The 19,538-nt window shown below is 46.1% G+C and overlaps 1 protein-coding gene across 1 annotated transcript; it reads left to right on the forward strand.

Annotated features, from left to right (window-relative positions):
* Positions 1 to 440: 440 nt before the first annotated feature.
* LOC308577309 (intercellular adhesion molecule 1-like) lies at positions 441 to 18,299 on the forward strand. The gene is made up of 7 exons (XM_081177397.1): positions 441 to 561; positions 9,126 to 9,389; positions 11,215 to 11,535; positions 12,158 to 12,436; positions 13,775 to 14,050; positions 15,542 to 15,784; positions 16,762 to 18,299. The coding sequence occupies exons 1-7, from the start codon at positions 489 to 491 to the stop codon at positions 16,944 to 16,946; spliced, it is 1,641 nt and encodes a 546-aa protein (XP_081033523.1). The 5' UTR covers positions 441 to 488; the 3' UTR covers positions 16,947 to 18,299.
* The last annotated feature ends 1,239 nt before the right edge of the window (positions 18,300 to 19,538 follow it).

The raw sequence follows: 19,538 nt of genomic DNA on the forward strand, positions 1-19,538 counted from the left end.
CTTTTTTAGAGTTGTCCAGGACAGACACCGAAGAGTCTGACTTTGTGAAGCTTGTGGAGAGAATTCTTCGCCCCCTGGAGAGCAGGCAGCGGAGGGATCGGCTTCGCCTTCTCCCCCGACTGAGACGGGGCTTCCCCGAGGATCCGCGTTCCTAAACGGGCCTGAGTGGGGCCGAGCGCTGAGGGGGCGCCTGGTGCCCGCGGGGAGCAGAAGGGGAAACGGGCCGGAAAGCCTCTCCCGAGGCGGCGCCTGGCCCGGCTCCGTGACCAGCGCAGCCCCTCGCCGCCCCCAGGAGGCCGGCCCGGAAAGGGGGCCGGGCGGCGGCGGGGGCGGCGGGAGTTTCCCCGACCCTCGTGAGCGGAGCCTTTCCCGGAACCGCCTCGGGGCGTATAAAGCTGGGGCGAGAGGCTGCGGGCGCCACAAGCGGGACTGAGTCGGCGTCGCCCGCGCCCCGAAGGGCTCTCCGGCCGCAGCGCCCGCTCCGCGCCATGCCGCGCCTGCCCGCCGCCCTCCTGCTGCTGCTGCTGCTGCTCGCCTCGGCCGCCTGCTCTGCCGCGCAAGGTAAGGGCGGGGAGGGAGTCCGTCTGTCCCGCCGGCCGAAGGTGCTGGGGCGGGTCTCGAAGGCCGTTTGAGAAGAAGGGGCGAAGGGTCAGAAATGCACTCTCCGTATGCTCAGAGGCACTTTTTCTGAGCCAGACTTCACAGGGTTGGGCCACGGCATTGCAAAGGGCGTGGAGAGGGCTTCTTTTATTTCGCTTAAGTCTGTGACCGGGCTTGCTGGCCCCTCCCGGTTTGAGGGGGGAAGGGGGTTGCCGTGAACCCCCCAACCTCCCCTCCTCTTGGGCTGAGGCGCAGGGTTGCATTCCTACCTTTCTTAGCTGGGGGAAACCCTGAGTTTTGCTTGAGCTTGGTGTTATGCTTCCTGGAATGAGAAAAGCAGCAGCAATTCATTTCTGGCTACTTTCTGCCTGATTCTGTGAGTGAGCTGATTAGTATATCTATGGAAGGACTCAGGAGTGTGAGAAGTGAATGAAAATGAATTCATTCTATGGTTCATGAACTCTAGTAGTGCAAAATTACAAGAAGAAAACAAGAAAGGTGTCAATGCAGGTGGCTTCAATTAAAATTTCAGTTGGAGCAGATGAAACAGACACAGTTGTGAAACTTTTTAAAAAAAAATGCTATGGTGCCAAAGTATGAGTTCACATTCACTAAGAGCAAATCACAACAACAACATAGACACCATTCCAATCTCTGCTGGAAACATTCTCTGGTTCTGTGATTGTTTGGATCCAGTTGGGCAGCCACCTCAAGCTCAGCTCAGTGTAGGTAAAATGTCCAGGCGGGCAAAAGCCCAGGGTTCAAACACATGCTTTGGATGCAGAACAACCCATGTCCAATTCCTGGTAGCATCACTAGCTAGAAGGATCCCAGGTCCCAAGGCTGGAGAGTCACTGTCAGAGACCTTGGAGAGAACTGCTAGGTAGAGGGCAGATCTTCTGACTGGTCTCTGGGTTTGCAGCTTTCTGACTCCCATCTGTTTTTAAAGCAACATTTCTTTTTCTATCTAAAATTAGAATGGTGAGATGAAGAAAGCTAAACAAGAGGTAGACCTTTTTGTGTGTGTAAAAGGACGTGATCGGAGCTCAGTTCAGTTCTGGTACTAAAAAGAAATCCCTAGAAGGAGAACATGCTCAGATCTTTAATTCTAGCTGTATGTCTTTGGTTTGTAGATCTTGGGGTTCTTATTAAAAACAAGGTATTTCTAACAAGCTCGAAGTTTGCCCACTCTTGGTCACTCTCTAGATGGACCAGCTGTCTGGCAGCTTCATATGTTCATGTCCCTGGGCCCAGAGAGAATTCTCTCCCAGCATTGTGTTTGCATTCTTGCTGCCTTGTAGATATCCGCTGCATTTGTCTTAAGAGTGGAGACACAGTTTTGCTTCACTGGTTCAGAGAACACAGCCTTTGGAAGCGGGTGCATCTCTGGAGTTACATAGAACAGAGAATGGGGGGGGGGGATAGCTAACCAACCCACAAATTTATATAATGAAAATACTCAGCACTAAAGCCATTTTATACTTTAGTCTTCCTTGTGGAATTCCAAATGCCTGTTTTCCCTCAATTCAAATGACCACTCTCCCTCATATGTACTGATGTATGGGAGTTGAGAGGAGCTAGATCGAGATAAACACAGACATAATATGCTCAACAGAAAGGCAAGAATAGTTTTGCATTGGGGTGGGGAGCCTTTTTCAGCCTGAGGGGGACTGCGTTGCAAGGCCAGACGCAAAAGGTGAGCAGAGCAATGGGTGTGACTCTAATCTTTGCACAGAACGCATTCCAGCCGCACAAGAATCGGGGGTTTCCACACGCACGTCCTCCCCATCCAGGCGCATGGGAGGCATCGTCACAGTTTAAGGCAGGGAAACGCACTGGGGGCTGGTTCAGAACAGGGCCAGTTAGAGGGTGTGGCCTGGGGAAACTCCCCAGAGACGAAGTCTGGAATGCCCAGGCCTGAGCTGCACTCAGTGGCAAATACAAGTTGCTGCCATGTGGCTTCCAAAAACTTTTTCACTCTGATACAGACATGATGCAGACCATATCAGTCTTGTCATCTGGCCAGCCCAGGACCTCCGCACAAATTTTAAAAATGCAGGAAGCAGTAGTTACAAGTTACCAGTTTCTGCAGCCACAGCAGCCACTATGATTCTCCAGCAACTTGACTTCACCCCTGGTGATGCCTTGTCCCTCGAGACAAATGGATGTCAGCAACAACTCCCAACTGTGTGTGCAGAGGATTGCAACCCTAATCATGAATGTTCTGCGTCACGTGTAGGTGCATCCCTTTGCCAGACAAAACAGGCAGTATTTGATGACAGGCTTCCAAAAACGGGTGCCCTCCAGATATTAGACAAAAAGAATCATAGAATCATAGGGTTTTAGAGTTGGAAGGGACCCTGAGGGTCATCTAGTCCAACCCCCTGCAATGCAGGAATCTCAGCTAAAGCAGCCATGACAGATGACCATACAATCTCCGCTTAAAAGCCTCCAATGAAGGAATGTTCACCACCTCCTGAGGGAGATTCCAACTCCTAATGGTGAATACAGTGGTACCTTGGGTTATAAACACCTCGGGTTACAGACTCTGCTAACCCAGAAGTAGTACTTCTGGTTAAGAACTTTGCTTCAGGATGAGAATAGAAATCACGCAGCGGCGGCAGCAGGAGGCCCCATTAGCTAAAGTGGTACCTCAGGTTAAGAACAGTTTCATGTTAAGAACGGACCTCTGGAACGAATTAAGTTTGTAACCCGAGGTACCATTGTAGTTAGGAATGATGGGAGTTGTAGTAGTTGGAATATCTAAAGGACATCAGGTTGGGAGGCTTGGGCTACACTGTTGAGTTTGCATGTGGAAAGTCCAGATTCAGATCTGCCTCCCCACCTTCGCCATGAAGGCTGTTCGTGTTTGTCACCTCTCCACTGTGCCAAAATGCTTTTCTGAGTGGCATTGTTATATAGCCAACACAAACGTTTATATCCCTTTTGCCACACTCAGGTTGTTTTTTTTTTTGGGGGGGGTATATTTTAGTGTCTGTGAATTGTTGAGCACTTAACTATCTCAATGTGACTTAACTTATTGAGTAGACATTATGATAGACGTATACGGTTGCACTCTTAACAAGTTGCTTTAAGCACCCTGCCATGTTCACAGTTCATAACTGAAAGGGGATTTCTCCCTATCATTCTCCACTCTCAATCACAGCGAATGTGATTATAGGGTCCATGCTGAATATTCCCTTGAGTCATGAGGAATCCTAGGTGTTCAGAGTTGGGGGGGGGGGGTAAGGTGGGCAAGGTTTGAATGATGATATTACCCCTTTTGTGGGGGTGAATAAACTGCACTGTTACTGGATTTTTTAAAGCAGTTATCTTCCTATTCTAAATTAAGCTGTCAGCCTTTAAGTGGAACCCACCACCTCACAAAATAAAATCCCAGTTCATTTTTGACTTCACTCCTGAGGTGCACTCTTCCATTGTCTCCTGAGACAGACAGATGCCAACCATACGATACTTGTTTTCCCTTATGGGACAAATACTACTTTGGGAGGGAGGCAGTCTAAAGCTCTTCTTTAGCGCCCCCCCCCCCAGCTGCTAAGTTTTTGTTTTAAAGAGACATCTAATCACAGACCCCCCCCCCAATAGTCCTTCAAAGTGTTTCGCCAAAGCAAACTTCTGCTTTAGTGAGGTCCTGAGAAATTAGCAGTTCACTCTGCATTATGAAACCAAGTGAATGGAGGTTTCCAGATTGAAGGTCCCAGTACTATTACCGGTATTTCCTTTTATTTGCAAAGTGAGATTATTGGGATGGAAGGGTTAGATGAAGATAAGGAATATTTCTTCTGGGGAGATAGCAATCACGACTGGACCTAACGATCAGGGGTCCCTTTACCTTTATACACATGTTGGCAGAGTTAGGTTCCTCTGTGTTTTCTGGGGCTTGCGATCCCTAGTCAGTGTGTTTGTGTAGCCTTGCATTCCAAGGGTTTGATGTATTCCTCCTTCCCGCCCCAGTATTTCTTCTTGTAATTCACTTGGTCAGTTGAGCCATTCCTGGAAAGGGTCTGATTTTCTTTCAGCACTAATCAGAATAAGGAGTGGCAGGGAATTCCTCTTCTTGATCTACTGGCAGCAGTCTAAAGAGCAAGTCAAAAAGTGAGTCATTAAACAAAGGAAAAAGGAAGCCTAAAAGTCTCCTCAAAGGAGATTTAAAGTCACACCTAAGGCATTTCTATTACAGTGCCTCTGTTCTTAATTCTCAGGAATCATGGGGGAGGGAGGAGAAGGCATTGGTTCCACGAACAGAAGCCTCTGTTTAAAAATAGAAGCAAAAGGACTCCAGTATTTCAATGGCTAATCAGTACCATTAATGGATTTAAATCAGGCATAGGCAAACTCTGGCTCTCCAGATGTTTGGGACTACAATTCCCATCATCCTTGACCACTGGTTCTGATAGCTAGGGATGATGGGAGTTGTAGTCCCAAACATCTGGAGGGCCAGAGTTTGCCTATGCCTGATTTAAAATATCATTTGTTGTTGTTGGCATCCGTCTGTCTCAATGGACACAATGGAGTTCGCCTCTCGGGGGGAGTCAAACCGCTGGAGAATCATAGCGCCTGCTGTGGCTGCAGAGACAGGTAACTGGTAACTGCTGACTCCTGCGTTGTATTTGCTGTGTTTGCAGCCCCGAAGTGACCTCTGTGGGGCACAAGCCTGAGCAGTGTGTATGGTGGTCCTGGGCTGCCCAGACGACAAGACCCCCCTCTTGGCCTCACTGATGTGGTCCAAAGGAAAGCAGAGCGATACTCTTGGCACCAGCTGGCTGCAAGAGTTGCCAGAAAGAGGCATACAAGGCCAAAATCTTTTGGACTCCACTCTGAATTTGTGTAGGGTTTGCTCCTTAGCCTTTTCTTCTCCTGAAGATGTCCTGTGAGGCAGCAGGTATGGATTTCTTGTCAGGGCTTATGCCCAAAGCCTTTCTCATGAATGAGTATAACCACAAGGCAGCGGAGCTTTAGGATCAGAGTTTCCTTCTCCTAGATGGGCTGCTTTCCCAGGTTGATGATCCCCATCTGCCCCTCATTTCCCTCTACAGCACGTGCAGAAAACACGTTATTGACCATTGTGGCCCACTATTGGTTTCCTCCACTTAATCTGCCAGAGCCTGTCTTCACATGCAGGGGAAGTCCCATTGGGTACCCTCATGTGGTTAAGCTGGCCAGTCAAAGCCATTTTTGGGGTGTGGCTGCTGTCACATGCCGACAGCTTCAAGGAGCCACAGGTGAGAGCTGGTGGGGATCAAAGGTGGACAAACTACCCCAGAAGGAGCACAGAATTGTAGAGTTGAATTATGAGGATAATCTAGTCCAACCCCCTGCAGTGTAGGAATATTTTGCCCAACGTGGGGCTCAAACCCACAACCCTGAGTCTCGTGCTTTATCAGCTGAGTTATGTTTCCTGCTGAGGGAAATGGCTGTTTCCCATGAGGTCGGACCCCCAGTCGTGCCAGAAATTCAGGGCTAATAAGAGGGTAATTAGTCCTGCCAACCTCTCCAGGGTAGGAGAGGGCTGTCTTACTCGCGGAGTCCGTTATCTGGCCGCTGCAACAAGATGTGGGGGCAGAGGACTTTGGGTGCCAAGCCTGGCACGGAACCTGGGCACTCTCTGTTTTTTTTAAAAATGATATTTATTGGGGGGAAAAAAATTTAAAGTTACCAAAGAAAAACAAAGTAGAAAAAAAGAAAAACAAGCCATTTCCAACCATACATATACAAATTCAAAATAAGAGAGAAAAAGAAAAAAGAAAAACAAAAATACACCACAAACATTTAAAAACATTTAAAAACAAATCCATTATTCTCAACTCCTCAACTATCATTACCCTCTTTCCTTGACCTCCTCCTCCTCCCCTTCCTTGTATCCTGGTTGTTAATTGTCACAGCAAATCCTTTCCATATTTCATAATATTCTGTCATTACATTACATTACCTTAAACTATTTTAATCTTATCTTACTATAAAAAACCTTGAAACTTAAAACTTAAATCTTATTTTTACCAACTTCTCATAACCATAATATTCTTGCATAATTCTTTAAACATTTTTACTAAAGCCAAGTAGTTTCATTCCAACATTTTTCTAACATTCATCAATTTTATAAAGCAGTCCTAGTAGTGAAAAAAAGAAATAAAAACAAATCCAATCTTCATCCAGCGTCCCTTCCTCCTGGTCCCGGGTTTTGTCAGTCCTTATTATCCCATCGATCTGGCGCATTAACCTGGTATCCTTATATCCGAGGCCCTTAAGTCTCTTCCATGTCCCTTCCGCAACTCTTCTTCATATTTATAACTGTCTTTTCCCTTGTCTCCTGCTCGTTTCACTCGTGGGAACTCCAGCTTAGCAATATTTTTGACCCTTCTCGACAGATCAGCCCCTTTTCCATAATCGACACTAAATTCCATGTGGTATTTAAAGACATGTTTCAAAATCCCTCCAAAATTGAGAGCCCCCACAATCCCAAACATCTCACGGCCCATTGCCAGACTTGAAAAGTCCAAACATCCCTGCATAGGAGGGTCTATCCAACCCCCCATTTCCAAACCAAACCAAACCAAACTTTTTCTTTCCAAATCTGGCTTTTTCCAAGTTCGTTTGTCAAATCCGAAAGTTCATATTCCTGTTGGGCCTGTTGTGTCAGGGCACACTCCTGATTTAATTCCTGGGTGGGCTCCACATATTTTCCCACTGCCTGTTCAAAATTTCTAACCGAATCAGCCATCAAATTCGTCTTCTCATGTAGCTGTTCCAGTAGGGCATTTGTTTTATAGAAAGCACACAACAGAGCTTCTGAATACATTGTCCTGAAGGTCAGATGTCTATTCCCACGATTGTAATCTGTAACAGCTGCCAGCTCCCAGGAGTTGGTTACAGTTTCACAGTCTCCCTCTAGGGGGGAAACTTCTATTTAATCTTTCTTTTAAAGACAAGTCTAGCAACAGAGTTTCCTTTTTTCAGATATTTTGTCAATATTTGTTCCTTTAAGGTGCGAAAGGAAACAATGGAATCACTGTTTCTCTTCTTTTAGCTATCTGTCAAAAGCGTTTGTCTCTGGTCAATGAGCTTCAAACGTCAGTCCTGACACCCCGCTCCAGGATCAGGACGATGGAAAGTTACTTTACTTTAAACTCACTTCTGCAGGTTTAAACAGTCCAGAAAAGATCCCCCTTCTTCTCCTGCTGCCGAAGGGGGGTTCAACAATTTTAAATGATGAAAGCCAATCCTTTAGAAGCGATTTTCTGAGCTCTAGTTTACGTTGTCTTTGTTGAAACTCTGTTGCTTTATTCTATCTACAAAGAAACGGAAGGCTGACTTCCTGTTTAGACCTTCCCGTTTCAGTACCAAATTGAAATAAAATTTTTAAGTCCAATTCCTTTCTGCTCGCAAGTCCTTATTTAAAGTCCAATTGTTCAAAGTTTAAGTACTCACGGGTGCTTATTTTAGAAGCCAAATTGTCCCAGGAAAAAGGCAGCGCGCTCTGGAAACAGCTGTGTGGCTTCGCTCCACAGAAATAGCAGTTGACTCACAGCACCGCGCCACTTCCCCCTCTTCGCTTTGGAGCCCATTAGTGGGTTCCTTTGCGGGTTGGGGAGGCGCTAAGGGTGCCCGCCGAGTCCCATGGTCACAGGCTTCATCCGCCTGTGATTTTTAAAAGGGTCCCCACTTCGCCGTAGCGGAAAAGACCCGTTTCGCGCGGAGCTAGTCCCTCCAATTCAGAGGGAGTCCGCCATTGCCGATGGCGCCACCCTGGAAGTCTCTCGAAACTGGACACTCTCTGGAGTCATTCTCTAGAGCAGGGACACCTGTTTCTTAAAAATTAATAAGATTTGGCTAAAAACAGGCGTATTCTGGACTGAAGGAGATAAGGGAAACAATCTGTGGAACTGCAGAGTTCACCTTATTCAGTTTCACCTTATTTGGTATTACTACTTTCTTTCTTTTGCCTTTTCCTTGCTTCTTTTCCCCCACTGTAATCTCACCATTTTATTGCTTCTTATTGGGTTTTTTAATTGAGAACTATTTAGTATTGCACTTTTGTACATGTTGTATCTATTTTGTTTTCTTTTTTTTGTACATTTTTATTGATTTTTTAACATATCATTTCCAACAATCATTTAACATAAATTCTTATCTTACACAATATTTTAGACTTCCATCAACAACCTCTGAAGATTTTCCATACTTTATCACTTATTCTGCATTTCTTAATTTCTCTATTACTTTTACTTATCATTAACTAATAATTCTCTTCATAATCTTCATTGCAATATTTCACACATTCCTCCTTACAGAAACTTCTTGCAGTCCTACTAGCGTAATCTGTTTATTACAATTGCTTTTTAAATAGTTCAAATATTTACTCCAGTCTTCTAAGAATCTCTGATCCCGCAGGTTTTGAATCCATCCTGTTAATTTATCTAATTTTGCATAGTCCATTAACCTCATTTGCCACTCTTCTTTTGTCGGTAATTCTTCTTGTTTCCATTTTGTATCTATTGTGTTTTCAGAGGCTCAACAAGAGGACTACTACTTGAGGATTTGGCCAGAAAAGCCTGCAGTGAAGTATGGAGATTCCATGGTATTAAACTGCAGTTCCAATTGTGAGAACATTGGCTTGGAGACCAGCTTACAGACCGTTGCTGCAGGGACTGGGCCTACTTGGAAAGCCTTCAATCTCACCAGTGTTACTGAGTGGGAACCAAAGCCATTGTGTTTTGCTACCTGTGGGGGGACAGAGCAGAAATATCAGAGGATAACCACCACAGTTTACCGTAAGTCATATACTGGGCAGTCCTGGAATAATCATTCACTCAGGGCAGAGGATTTGGAGTGCTGCTTGGCTTGAAGGTTATTCAGTGGAAAATAGGAGGGGCATGGATTCAAATTCAGCAAGAGGCCAGGAAAGAAAGTGGCTGGCTACTACCCTGAGCATGCACAGCTGCTTTCTGAATCCACATAACCCGGTAATCTACCTTGGAGTGGCTGTCCAGGGGACCAGGTAGGGATCTCCTGCACAGTCATTTGTGATCCTGGAATGGGAGCCCTGTCTTCAGGACTGTCTCCCCAGAGTAGTTCACTGTGGTGCTGACGCTGTTGCATTTTCAGCACCAGCAGGATACTTCTGTATTTGCCCAGGCCTTTGGTTTTTCTTTTATTTCCTCATTTAAATCTGCTTTGAATGCTGTTGATGTTTACTTCTATGTTGCTGCACTGCAATTCCTCCTGTTACTATCATTTGTTCAATTCCATTTATGAATTACTTCTTATAAAGCATCTCAAAGCAGTTTAACAGCAGAAAGAAAGAACAATTTGAAATGCAGTGCAGCTATAGAGTGTTTTTATTAAAAGAGCTTTGTTTTTATGCTTTTGTTTTTTAAGCTGCCCTGGAAGTTTCCTTGTAAAGTGAAAGGCAGGTGCCAGCCTCAAAAGCCCCAAGCAGCTTAGAGCCATTTGGCCAGAGGTTGAGGTTCCCTTCCATGCCCAGCTGCTTGGCCCACCTCAGAGTTGGGCGAACTTTTTCCAGCCCAAGGGCTGCATTCTTTTCTGGACAGCCCAGGGGCACTACCAGTGGTGGACAGGGCCAGATGCAAAAGTGGGTGGAGAAATTAATGTCCAATTTACACTCATGCATCTTCTCTATCCTCCATCCAGACAAGGAAGAGACATCCAAGTTCAAGGACATATTCCAAACAGGCAAAATCATTCGGTGAGGCTGCAGAGCTGGGCTGGTGAGGGGCATGGTCTGGGGAAAGGGGCTGCAGCTTGAGGAGAGTTCTGAGAACCAGATAGAGAAGCCTGGAGGGTTTTACCCGACATCGAAAGAGGTTCACTTGCTGAGAACAAGGGGCAGGGCCTTGCTGTGGTAGCCCCCAAGTTACAGAATTCCCTTCATTGCCCCATCCTTGATGACGTTTTAGTCGACAGTGGAAATGTCTGTGCCTTGAAGAGATACATTCTGCAACCTGTAAATATTATGTAAATTAATCAAATGGGCATGCTTCCTGCCACTTTTAATATTTTGCATGATTCAGCCTGCTGTGGCATGCCCAGAAGTTTTGTCCTTTCTTAGCTCTTAATGGCTTTGCCTAAGTCAGCTCTCTCTCAGCCCCACTTGGTTCCCAAGCAAAATTATCTTTGCAAAGGCAGGAGGGAAGACGGCAGTGGGGTGAGAGGGGCTGCCTAGCTGAAGCAGAGACCTCATGGGTCTCATCCTTAAGGTCTGGACATGCTGCCCCCTGGTCCTGAGATGCCCGGCAGGGATTGCTTCCAAGACTGGCGTAGAAAAAAAACCAGAACGTGTATCCTTTCTTTTTCCATTACTTCTGAATTTTATTAACCAATGAAGATTGGGTGGTATTTGATACTTAATTGTTTATGCATTTTTTATTGTTAAATTGCTTTGACCTGTTTCATAGGAAGTGATCTGTAAATGAAATAAATTATTATCATTACTCATTTCATTTCTATACTGCTTTATTTTTATGGGGGGAAATCTCAAACTGGTTTACAACATTTAAAAAACAACAACAATCCAGAATAAAACATTATTGAAGAAAGTCAAATCAATAGGATTTATCACTTTTTATTCCGTTCCAGGAGCTCCGGAGCGCGTAGTGTTGGATCCGCTGCCAGAGGTGGAGGTGGGTAAGGAGTATAATGTGACTTGTCGAGTTTTCGATGTTGCCCCCATCTGGAACCTCACCGTGACCTTGTATCAAGGGGAGAGGAGGCTGTATGTGGAGACCTTTGAGGACCACAGGAATCCTGAAGCCGGCAATGTTGTGGTGACAAGCAACCGCATCACTGCTCAGCAGAATGACCACGGAGAGGAAGTCACCTGCCGTGCAGTTCTGGACCTGAGGCCGGAAGGGCCCTTCTTGGAAATGGCTTCCCTCAGCAAATCGCTGGAGACTGTTGGTGAGTTCACATCAGAGGCCCCACGTCCTCTAAAAGAAGTGGGCACAATGGCAAAAGAAGCAGATTCATTGACTGCTAATGGGCATAAATCCAAGCAGAAACTCTGGAGGTAATGGAGCCCCCCCCCTGCATTGTCACTCCCCCATACAGATCCCCTTGGATGTCAGAAAGGACACTCTTTCTTGCTTCTGTTTTGCATCCATGATGGATCTATTTCATTTTTATTTATGAAATGGCATTGGGGTGCAGACAGGGCTACTGTATCTGCAAGGCTGGGGGTACTGAATGAAACTGCAACTGGTTGTAATCTTTTTGGTATAGGTGGCTACCTGTAATTATGATTTATTTCCATCTGCCGCAAACCAGAGAGGGCAGTAAGTCCATGGAAGCCAACTAACATCTAAGCCAACTGAGCAGGCTTGATGTTCATTGGGCTGGTTTGGATATCTTTACTGCCTTCCTTTGTTTTTTGGGAAAGCTCACTTGTTTTAACCTCTGCAAACCTCTAGTTTATTTCTTCGTAGCTTTGTTTTCATTTCTGTTGGCATCAGTGGTCACTGCCTGTTCATGGGAGTGATATCTCTTTTCATAACTGATATGATTTCTTTCATGGTTTTCACAGTTTTCCCTATGGACCCATATCTTCAAACTTTGGGCTCTGTAGAGATCAATACTAGCATGCCTGTGGAATGTGAGGTGTCTGGACTTTTTCCGGTTCAAAAGGCAGCGTTTCAGCTGTTCTTTGCAGGGGAGAGATTGAACTCCAGCAACCACGTATCAGGGCACAAAGTGAGTGCCCAGGGTCAGGTGACCTCCATATCAGCAGGAGAACATCAGTTGATCTGCATGGTCTCTTTGGGGCCAGTGACCAAAACTGCAGAGAGTACTGTGAATGTTTACAGTGAGTATCATTTCTGGATTTCATAGAATCAAAATTGTAGAGCTGGAAATGACCTGAGGATCATCTAGTCCAGCCGCCTGCAATTCAGGAATCTCAACTAAAGCATCCATGACAGGTGGCCACCCAACCTCTGCTTAAAAACCTCAAATGAAGGAGAGTCCACTACCTCTCATGTTTCGCTGTCAAACAGCTCCTACTATCAGAAACTTGTTCCTGGTGTTTAGTTGGAATCTCCTTTCTTGTAACTAGAAACCATTGGTTCAGGTCCTAGCCTTGGGAGAAGGAGAAAACAAGCTTGCTCCATCTTCCATGTGACAGCCCTTTAGATATTTCAAGCTGGCTATCATATTTCTTCTCAGTCTCCTCTTCAGCAGGCTAATCCTGAGCTCATTCCACCAGCATTTGTTGGCCCAACACCTATAAAGTACAGCCTTTTGCAGTGGGGCTGCCAGGCATAGGTCTTCCCTGCATGCCTGTCAAAATGACAGACATTTGGCTCCCATTAGTTAACAGCCTTTCAACATGCAATTCTAGGGAGCAGAGTCTGGCCAACGTCTCCACACCAAGAGGGGGATGATGAATGGGTTGAGCAACAGACTGGAACTTTCCTGCCTGTCCAAAAAAAATCTAGATCAGTTTGTCTGGCCCAGCTGGATGCTTCCAGGAAGCCCACAAACAGTAGGGAAAAGAAACAGCTTCCCCTGCCCCTCCTGTTTGTCCCTAGCATCTGGTACCCTGCCTGGCACAGGTACACTGCCTCTACAGGGAGTGGGTGGCGCTGTGGCCTAAACCACTGAGCCTCTTGGGCTTGCTAATCAGAAGGTCAAATCCGTATGATGGAGTGAGCTCCCGTTGCTCTGCCCCAGCTCCTGCCAACCTAGCAGTTTGAAAGCATACCAATGTAAGTAGATAAATAGGTACTACTGCAGTGGGAAGGTAAATGGTGTTTCTGCATGCTGTGGCTTCCATCATGGTGTTCCATTGTACCAGAAGTGGTTTAGTCACGCTGGCCATATGACCCAGAAAACTGTCTGTGGACAAACGCCGGCTCCCTCAGCCTGAAGCAAAATGACTGCCTCATCCCATAGTCGCCTTTGATTGGACTTAAGCATCCAGAGGTCCTTTATCTATTACCTGTTACCTTTTGTACACTGCCTCTAAGCATGGAGAGCTCTAAGCTATTTCACCATCATGGCTAAAACCTGCCAATTTACCTCAAGCCTATTTTAAAAATTCACCAAAAATTTTAACTTGATAGGGTTTAGCTCATGGTGTAATAATTATAGTCAGTCAAGCAATCTAGATATGTAATGGCTGTTCTGCTACATTCTCTTGCAGGTTTGCCCAAACCCACCCTGCACATTGACCACCCCCAAATCCCTGTCAACACAAACGTGACAGTTATGTGCAGGTCTGATGGCTCCAAGTCCCCTGGTGTCGTCATGCGGATCAGTGACACCCAGGAGATCTTACTCTCCGGAGAGGGTCCTTCTCTGCAGTATTCACTGACGGCCCAGAAAGAGGATAATGGGAGGCAATTCATGTGCAAAGTGGAGCTGAAAGTTGATGGGCGCTCGGTTGTGAAAGAGACAGCTGCAAATCTCACTGTCTTCTGTGAGTAGGAAATGCTCTTCTGAACAATATTTTATTTCTAGAGATTCAGAACTCTTCACATTATGCAACAAAGAATAAATAAATTATGCAGTGGGAATGAATTATCCAACCTGTGCAACTTGTCGTCCTAGGCCTAGTTCTGCATGAGGCAGTCTGTGCTTGGACTGTACCACTTCAGACTGTAGACAGGGGCTCACATGGCTGAGAGCTATTTTATACATGGTGGTTGTTGATTTATTTATATTCCGATTTTTCTTCTGACAGAACTCAAGGCAGCTAACAGATAAAAATAAGAACCACTAAAAACATAGAAAAAAAACACCCAATCATTAAAAAACAAATAATTACAACAAAAACAGCACAACAATCAATCCCTGCACTTCAAAAACAGGCCTGGCCTTCTCCCTTATATGCTAGTTTTTAATCTTTTGTTTGCATCATGGAGCACTGAGTCATGTCATCCCCCACTATCCCCTGCCTTCTGAAGTGGTGCAGACCAAATATAGATTTAGCTCATCATTGGGATCAATGTGATATATGCACAATTTGTGGGGTTAATTATTGTGTAAGGTTAATTAATTAATTTCCATGAATGAGAAAATAAGGGTTAGGGAAATTGCTTGAGAAGCTGGCCTATAAAATGGGAGGTTATTCTTGGAAGCCATCAGGTCTTTCCTACCCAAGCACAGGTCCTATAGCTGTACTTTTTTCCAGTGTCAGTTCCCAATGCATTTTCTCAAATCTTGGAGCCACTTACACAACCTGATCAACTCCTGATTATTCACATCTGATGTGATGTTCGATGCTGGGAGGATTGTGTTTGGATGTCCGGTTCTTTTTAAACAGTGAAACCAGGGGCAGGGAGGGGCTGATTCAGACCCGTGCCACTTAGCTGGGAGTGTGTTAACCTCCCTCCCTCAACCATTTCATTGGTCCAAATTGTCCCAATGAGAGATACTAAATGGTGTGTGCAAGGGATATACTAGTACCTATGAGTGTGTGTGTGTGTATGTGTGTACTCCCTCCAGTGCTGTGGTTCAATCCCACCCCCAACCCCCCTGTGGTTTCTTTTAGCATGTTTTCTTTAAGAAGAAATAATAATTGTAGGACTGGATTATGGATGTTAACTCCTGAGATCACATCTGTTTTGACCCTGAATGTATGAACTGAGCTCAGCTGAAATGCATTCTGTGATCTGAAGCGATACGACACTTCCGTCTATGGTGCTTGGCCTCTGGTGGTTTATTCACACATGCGTCATGCAGTGAATACGGATGCATGGACTAGCCTTGGGATTCTCAAGTTTCTGTGCAAGCCGCTAGACTGGAGCATCCAGGTGGCTTCTAGGATCCATGAGCATCCTGTGCACGCTGCCTAAAGGGCACAAGATTACCACCAAATCTTATGTGGTTTTGCAATGGTGAAATAAGATGCTGCAATTCATCCCTTATGGCCAAGGCAAAACAACCACGTTTGTCTTCTCCATTCCAGATGCGCCCCAAATGAGTGATTCTAGCTGCCCTGATAAGTTGACCTGGAAGGACGGCAGTGAAGAGACCTTTATCTGTTCAGCCTCAGGAAACCCACCACCAACTGTTGAATGCAGGAAAGATGAGGTGTCGTACAACATTGGGATACAGCAGCAAGTCTCAAAAGAGCATGGTGGCATCTATCATTGCAATGCCACCAACGCCTATGGATTTGATGTAAGAGATGTGATCATACACATTAAATGTAAGTTAACCTCCTTGTCCAAATCGTCTTCCAATGAAACACACACACACAAACACACACAAGAAGGAGAGAGAGAGAGAGAGACTCACATGGTTTGGATTTGTAGCAGACTGCCAAGAATGTGGAATTATTTAAAATTACTCTGCTAAAAAGCAGGACAAAGTGTAGGTTATAAATTGATCCCAAGGAGGCCAACAGAGAGAACCTTCCTCAATCTTTCTGGACTGGAGATAGTACACAGCTGGATATGGGATGCCAAGCCGAGCCAGGCCACTGCCCAGGTTTTCTAACAACCCGCAGGCATTAATTGCACAGGTCCAACAGAAAGACTCTTTGGGGTTTTGATGTGAGTGCTGTTGAAATCTTGCACACGCTTGTTGGCTCACTGAACAGCTTTTGTCAGGTCCCAGCCTCTGGAAGTCGCATATTCTCAGCCTCAAAGTCAGAGACGACAGTGGACCAACATAAAAGTGTGCACTTACCACAGGTAATAGTGATGCTTTCAGTGGACTTGACTCTTCTGACACTTGCTCCTGTGTTCCCTTTGATAGGCCTTAGTGCTTCATAACCTCCAATTTGTGTGTAGCCTACACAAAATTCCACTTTCGGAAATGTGCAGATTAGCTCAATTGTCTTAGCATTTCAATTTGCAACCAGACTTCCAACCCTTAAAATACCAGGACTTCCAGAAAGCAGCTAGTTTTGGAGGATTAGTCACACCTAGCATTCAACAGCAACACAAGCGTAGGAATCACCAGAGGTCTTAAAGTTAGCGAAAGAGGCAAGAATCTCTGTGGTCCACTGGTCCAGGCTCATTTACTTGAGCTTTTGGTTTTTGAGCAACCTACATGTCCTTTCAATCACGAGGGCTTGAATTTTGCCCTTTAAAAAGCAAAGCTGTGTGTGTTCTGCAGATTTGCAGCCCTGCAGAATTCTTAGGCCCATAACCTTAACCCACTTGTCTTTGCCTTTCACAGCTTACCAGCCTGACATCCTTGGAATCATAATTGGGATTCTCTGTGTAGTGTTTATTTCTTCTGCAGTAGGGGTGGCTTATTACATGCACTACAGAAGTAAGATCAAGAAGTACCACCTAAGACGGCGGCAGCAGCAAGTAACGGGAAGCCCCATGGAGCAAAAGTGCCTGAATGGCAACGTATAGTCTGTGAATGTTTAAGTGGACAGGTGGCTGCTATAAGCTGAAGAGGAACTTGAGCCCATGCCAGCAAGTTGCAGTTGTTGTTCAGGTTCACCCTCCCCACTTAGCCAGTGATCAGGGGGAGAAAATGGGAAAGCATTCTTGAGATGCTGAACAACTGATGGGCAGTGCTCCAACTGGACTTTGTCTTAAGGAGTTTGGATGGTTTCTGCACTTTCAGAAAAAGACTTGTGATCAGAAACGTGTCCCTTTTATGTTTTCTTAAAACCTTCTCTTCCATCCAAGCCTTGGAATCTTGAAGTTTTGAGAACTGGAGTGTTGGACTCTCATACTTACAGGTCAGGAGGGGGTAAAAGCTGCCAGAGCATAAGCTTTGAGAGATAGCTGACAACATTCAGTTACTCAGTAAGAAGCAACACAAAGAGTTCAGGCAGGTGTGTTGAAGGCAGACGGATGGAAGAGCCTCATTAAGGATGGACTATTTCCCCAGCAGTGGATGCTTTCAGAACTTAGATTTTCATTCCTGCAGTGTGAAATGAAGTGTCTGCCTGGATCCTTCACCCCACCCCACTGGGACTATAAGCCGGCAAGATCATGATTGCATTTTGCATTGTGAAAACAATTGTCTCCTTCTTGGACCATCCAAGCTCTTCCAGGGTGCAATCTGGCACCAGTTGGGTCGTAAAGGAAAGCCAAGATTCTTATGTGGTGGCATAGTCAACATAAAATGGTTTTTTATCATGATCCATGAACTCAGGATTCTCTTCTTTAAAGATACTACATGTCATAACTCTAAGACAACTTGTCTTTTTCAGTGTCAGGCCAGGCTGAAGTCTTTAATGTGAAGGATATGAGAATGGTTTAAAAATAATGTAGGCTTTTAAATGACTGCTGAAAAATGTTGGGTCATGTGTTTCCACATGCTCAGTTTTCCCACACTTCCGCGAGTTTAAAGTGTCATTTTTGCACATGTGGCTCAAAGCCACATTTATATGTAAAAACACCAACAAAATCTGCTTTGTGAATTATGCTTTATGGGTGTATGCCTAAAATGTATGAAATGGTCTACATACATTAGAATAGGAGGAAAGCGCTCTTGCAGAACCTTGAACTTGTCATGTAGATTTTTTAAAATGACTCCTTGTTTTAAATCTAACCTTGTATAGGAGAATTACCCCACTGTTTCAAAAATCTTTGAGCTTCTATTCTGGAGGCTGAGCACCCAAACAGCAACTGAATTGAAGGGACTGCAAGTTAATTTTCTTGCATCAAAACCTAGCAAGTCATTCTCAATGAATTTATTTTTATGTTCTTGTCTTATTGCCTGGAGAATAAAATTGTTTGCTAAATTCTGTTCATGCCATCTCCTGAATGAATGAAACTTTCACAGCAGCATGGTGAGTCTCTGTTACCAGGAAGAACTGCAGACTGCGAACAGTATGTGGGTGTCTTCTGAGAGGCAGACGGCATATGCTGTGATTATGCTTCCTTAGCTGCTCTGTCAGTTATCATGCAACCATATATAAAAATGGGAATGCTCTGAATTTAAAATTCAAGGATATTTCACTATTATTATTCTGTAGACTTTCCATACCTTAGACATTAGAGATTTTTAATAATAGTAATAATTACCGTATTTTTCGCACCATAGGACGCACTTTTCCCGTCTTAAAAACTAAGGGGAAAAGTCTGTGCGTCCTATAGAGCGAATGCAGGGAGGAGGCAGGCAGGAAAAGCCCTCAAGAGCCCCACACAAGCTTCGCGCGGCTCTTGCGGGCTTTTCCCCAAGAGGGAGAAGGGACTGACGCCGCCAGTCAGTCCCTTCTCCCTCCTCTAGAAAAGCCTTGCACAACCTCTCCAGCCGGGGGGAGGCTTCGCAAGGCTAAAGAGGAAGCCAGGGCAGCGAGCGCGATGCATCCCGTTCGCTGCCCTGGCTTCCTCTTTAGACTTGCGCGCCTCTCCAGCGGGGGTGGTGGGGGTGGGAGGCTTCGCAAGGCTAAAGAGGAGCCAGGGCAGCGAGCGCGATCCATCCCGTTCGCTGCCTGGCTTCCCCTTTAGACTTGCGCGCCTCTCCGGGGGTGGGGGTGGGGAGGAAGCCAGGCAGCGAACGGGATGGATCGCGCTCGCTGCCTGGCTTCCCCTTTAGACTTGCGCGCCTCTCCGGGGGTGGGGGGGGGTGGGAGGCTTCGCATGTCTAAAGGGGAAGCCAGGGCAGCGAGCGCGATCCATCCCGTTCGCTGCCTGGCTTCCCCTTTAGACTTGCGCGCCTCTCCGGGGGTGGGGGGTGGGTGGGAGGAAGCCAGGCAGCGAACGGGATGGATCGCGCTCGCTGCCTGGCTTCCCCTTTAGACTTGCGCGCCTCTCCGGGGGTGGGGGGGGTGGGAGGCTTCGCATGTCTAAAGGGGAAGCCAGGGCAGCGAGCGCGATCCATCCCGTTCGCTGCCTGGCTTCCCCTTTAGACTTGCGCGCCTCTCCGGGGGTGGGGGGGGGTGGGAGGAAGCCAGGCAGCGAACGGGATGGATCGCGCTCGCTGCCTGGCTTCCCCTTTAGACTTGCGCGCCTCTCCGGGGGTGGGGGGGGGGTGGGAGGCTTCGC

This window comes from Podarcis bocagei, assembly GCF_964188305.1.
Source record: "Podarcis bocagei genome assembly, chromosome: 17".
Classification (NCBI taxonomy): Eukaryota; Metazoa; Chordata; class Lepidosauria; order Squamata; family Lacertidae; genus Podarcis; species Podarcis bocagei.

Excerpts from the sequence above, each read along its gene's own strand:
- LOC308577309 (XM_081177397.1), top strand. The coding sequence starts at position 489 with ATGCCGCGCCTGCCCGCCGCCCTCCTGCTGCTGCTGCTGCTGCTCGCC. Across the intron at positions 12,437-13,774 it reads GAGTACTGTGAATGTTTACA|GTTTGCCCAAACCCACCCTG; the intron begins GTGAGTATCATT and ends ATTCTCTTGCAG. Across the intron at positions 14,051-15,541 it reads TGCAAATCTCACTGTCTTCT|ATGCGCCCCAAATGAGTGAT; the intron begins GTGAGTAGGAAA and ends TCTCCATTCCAG.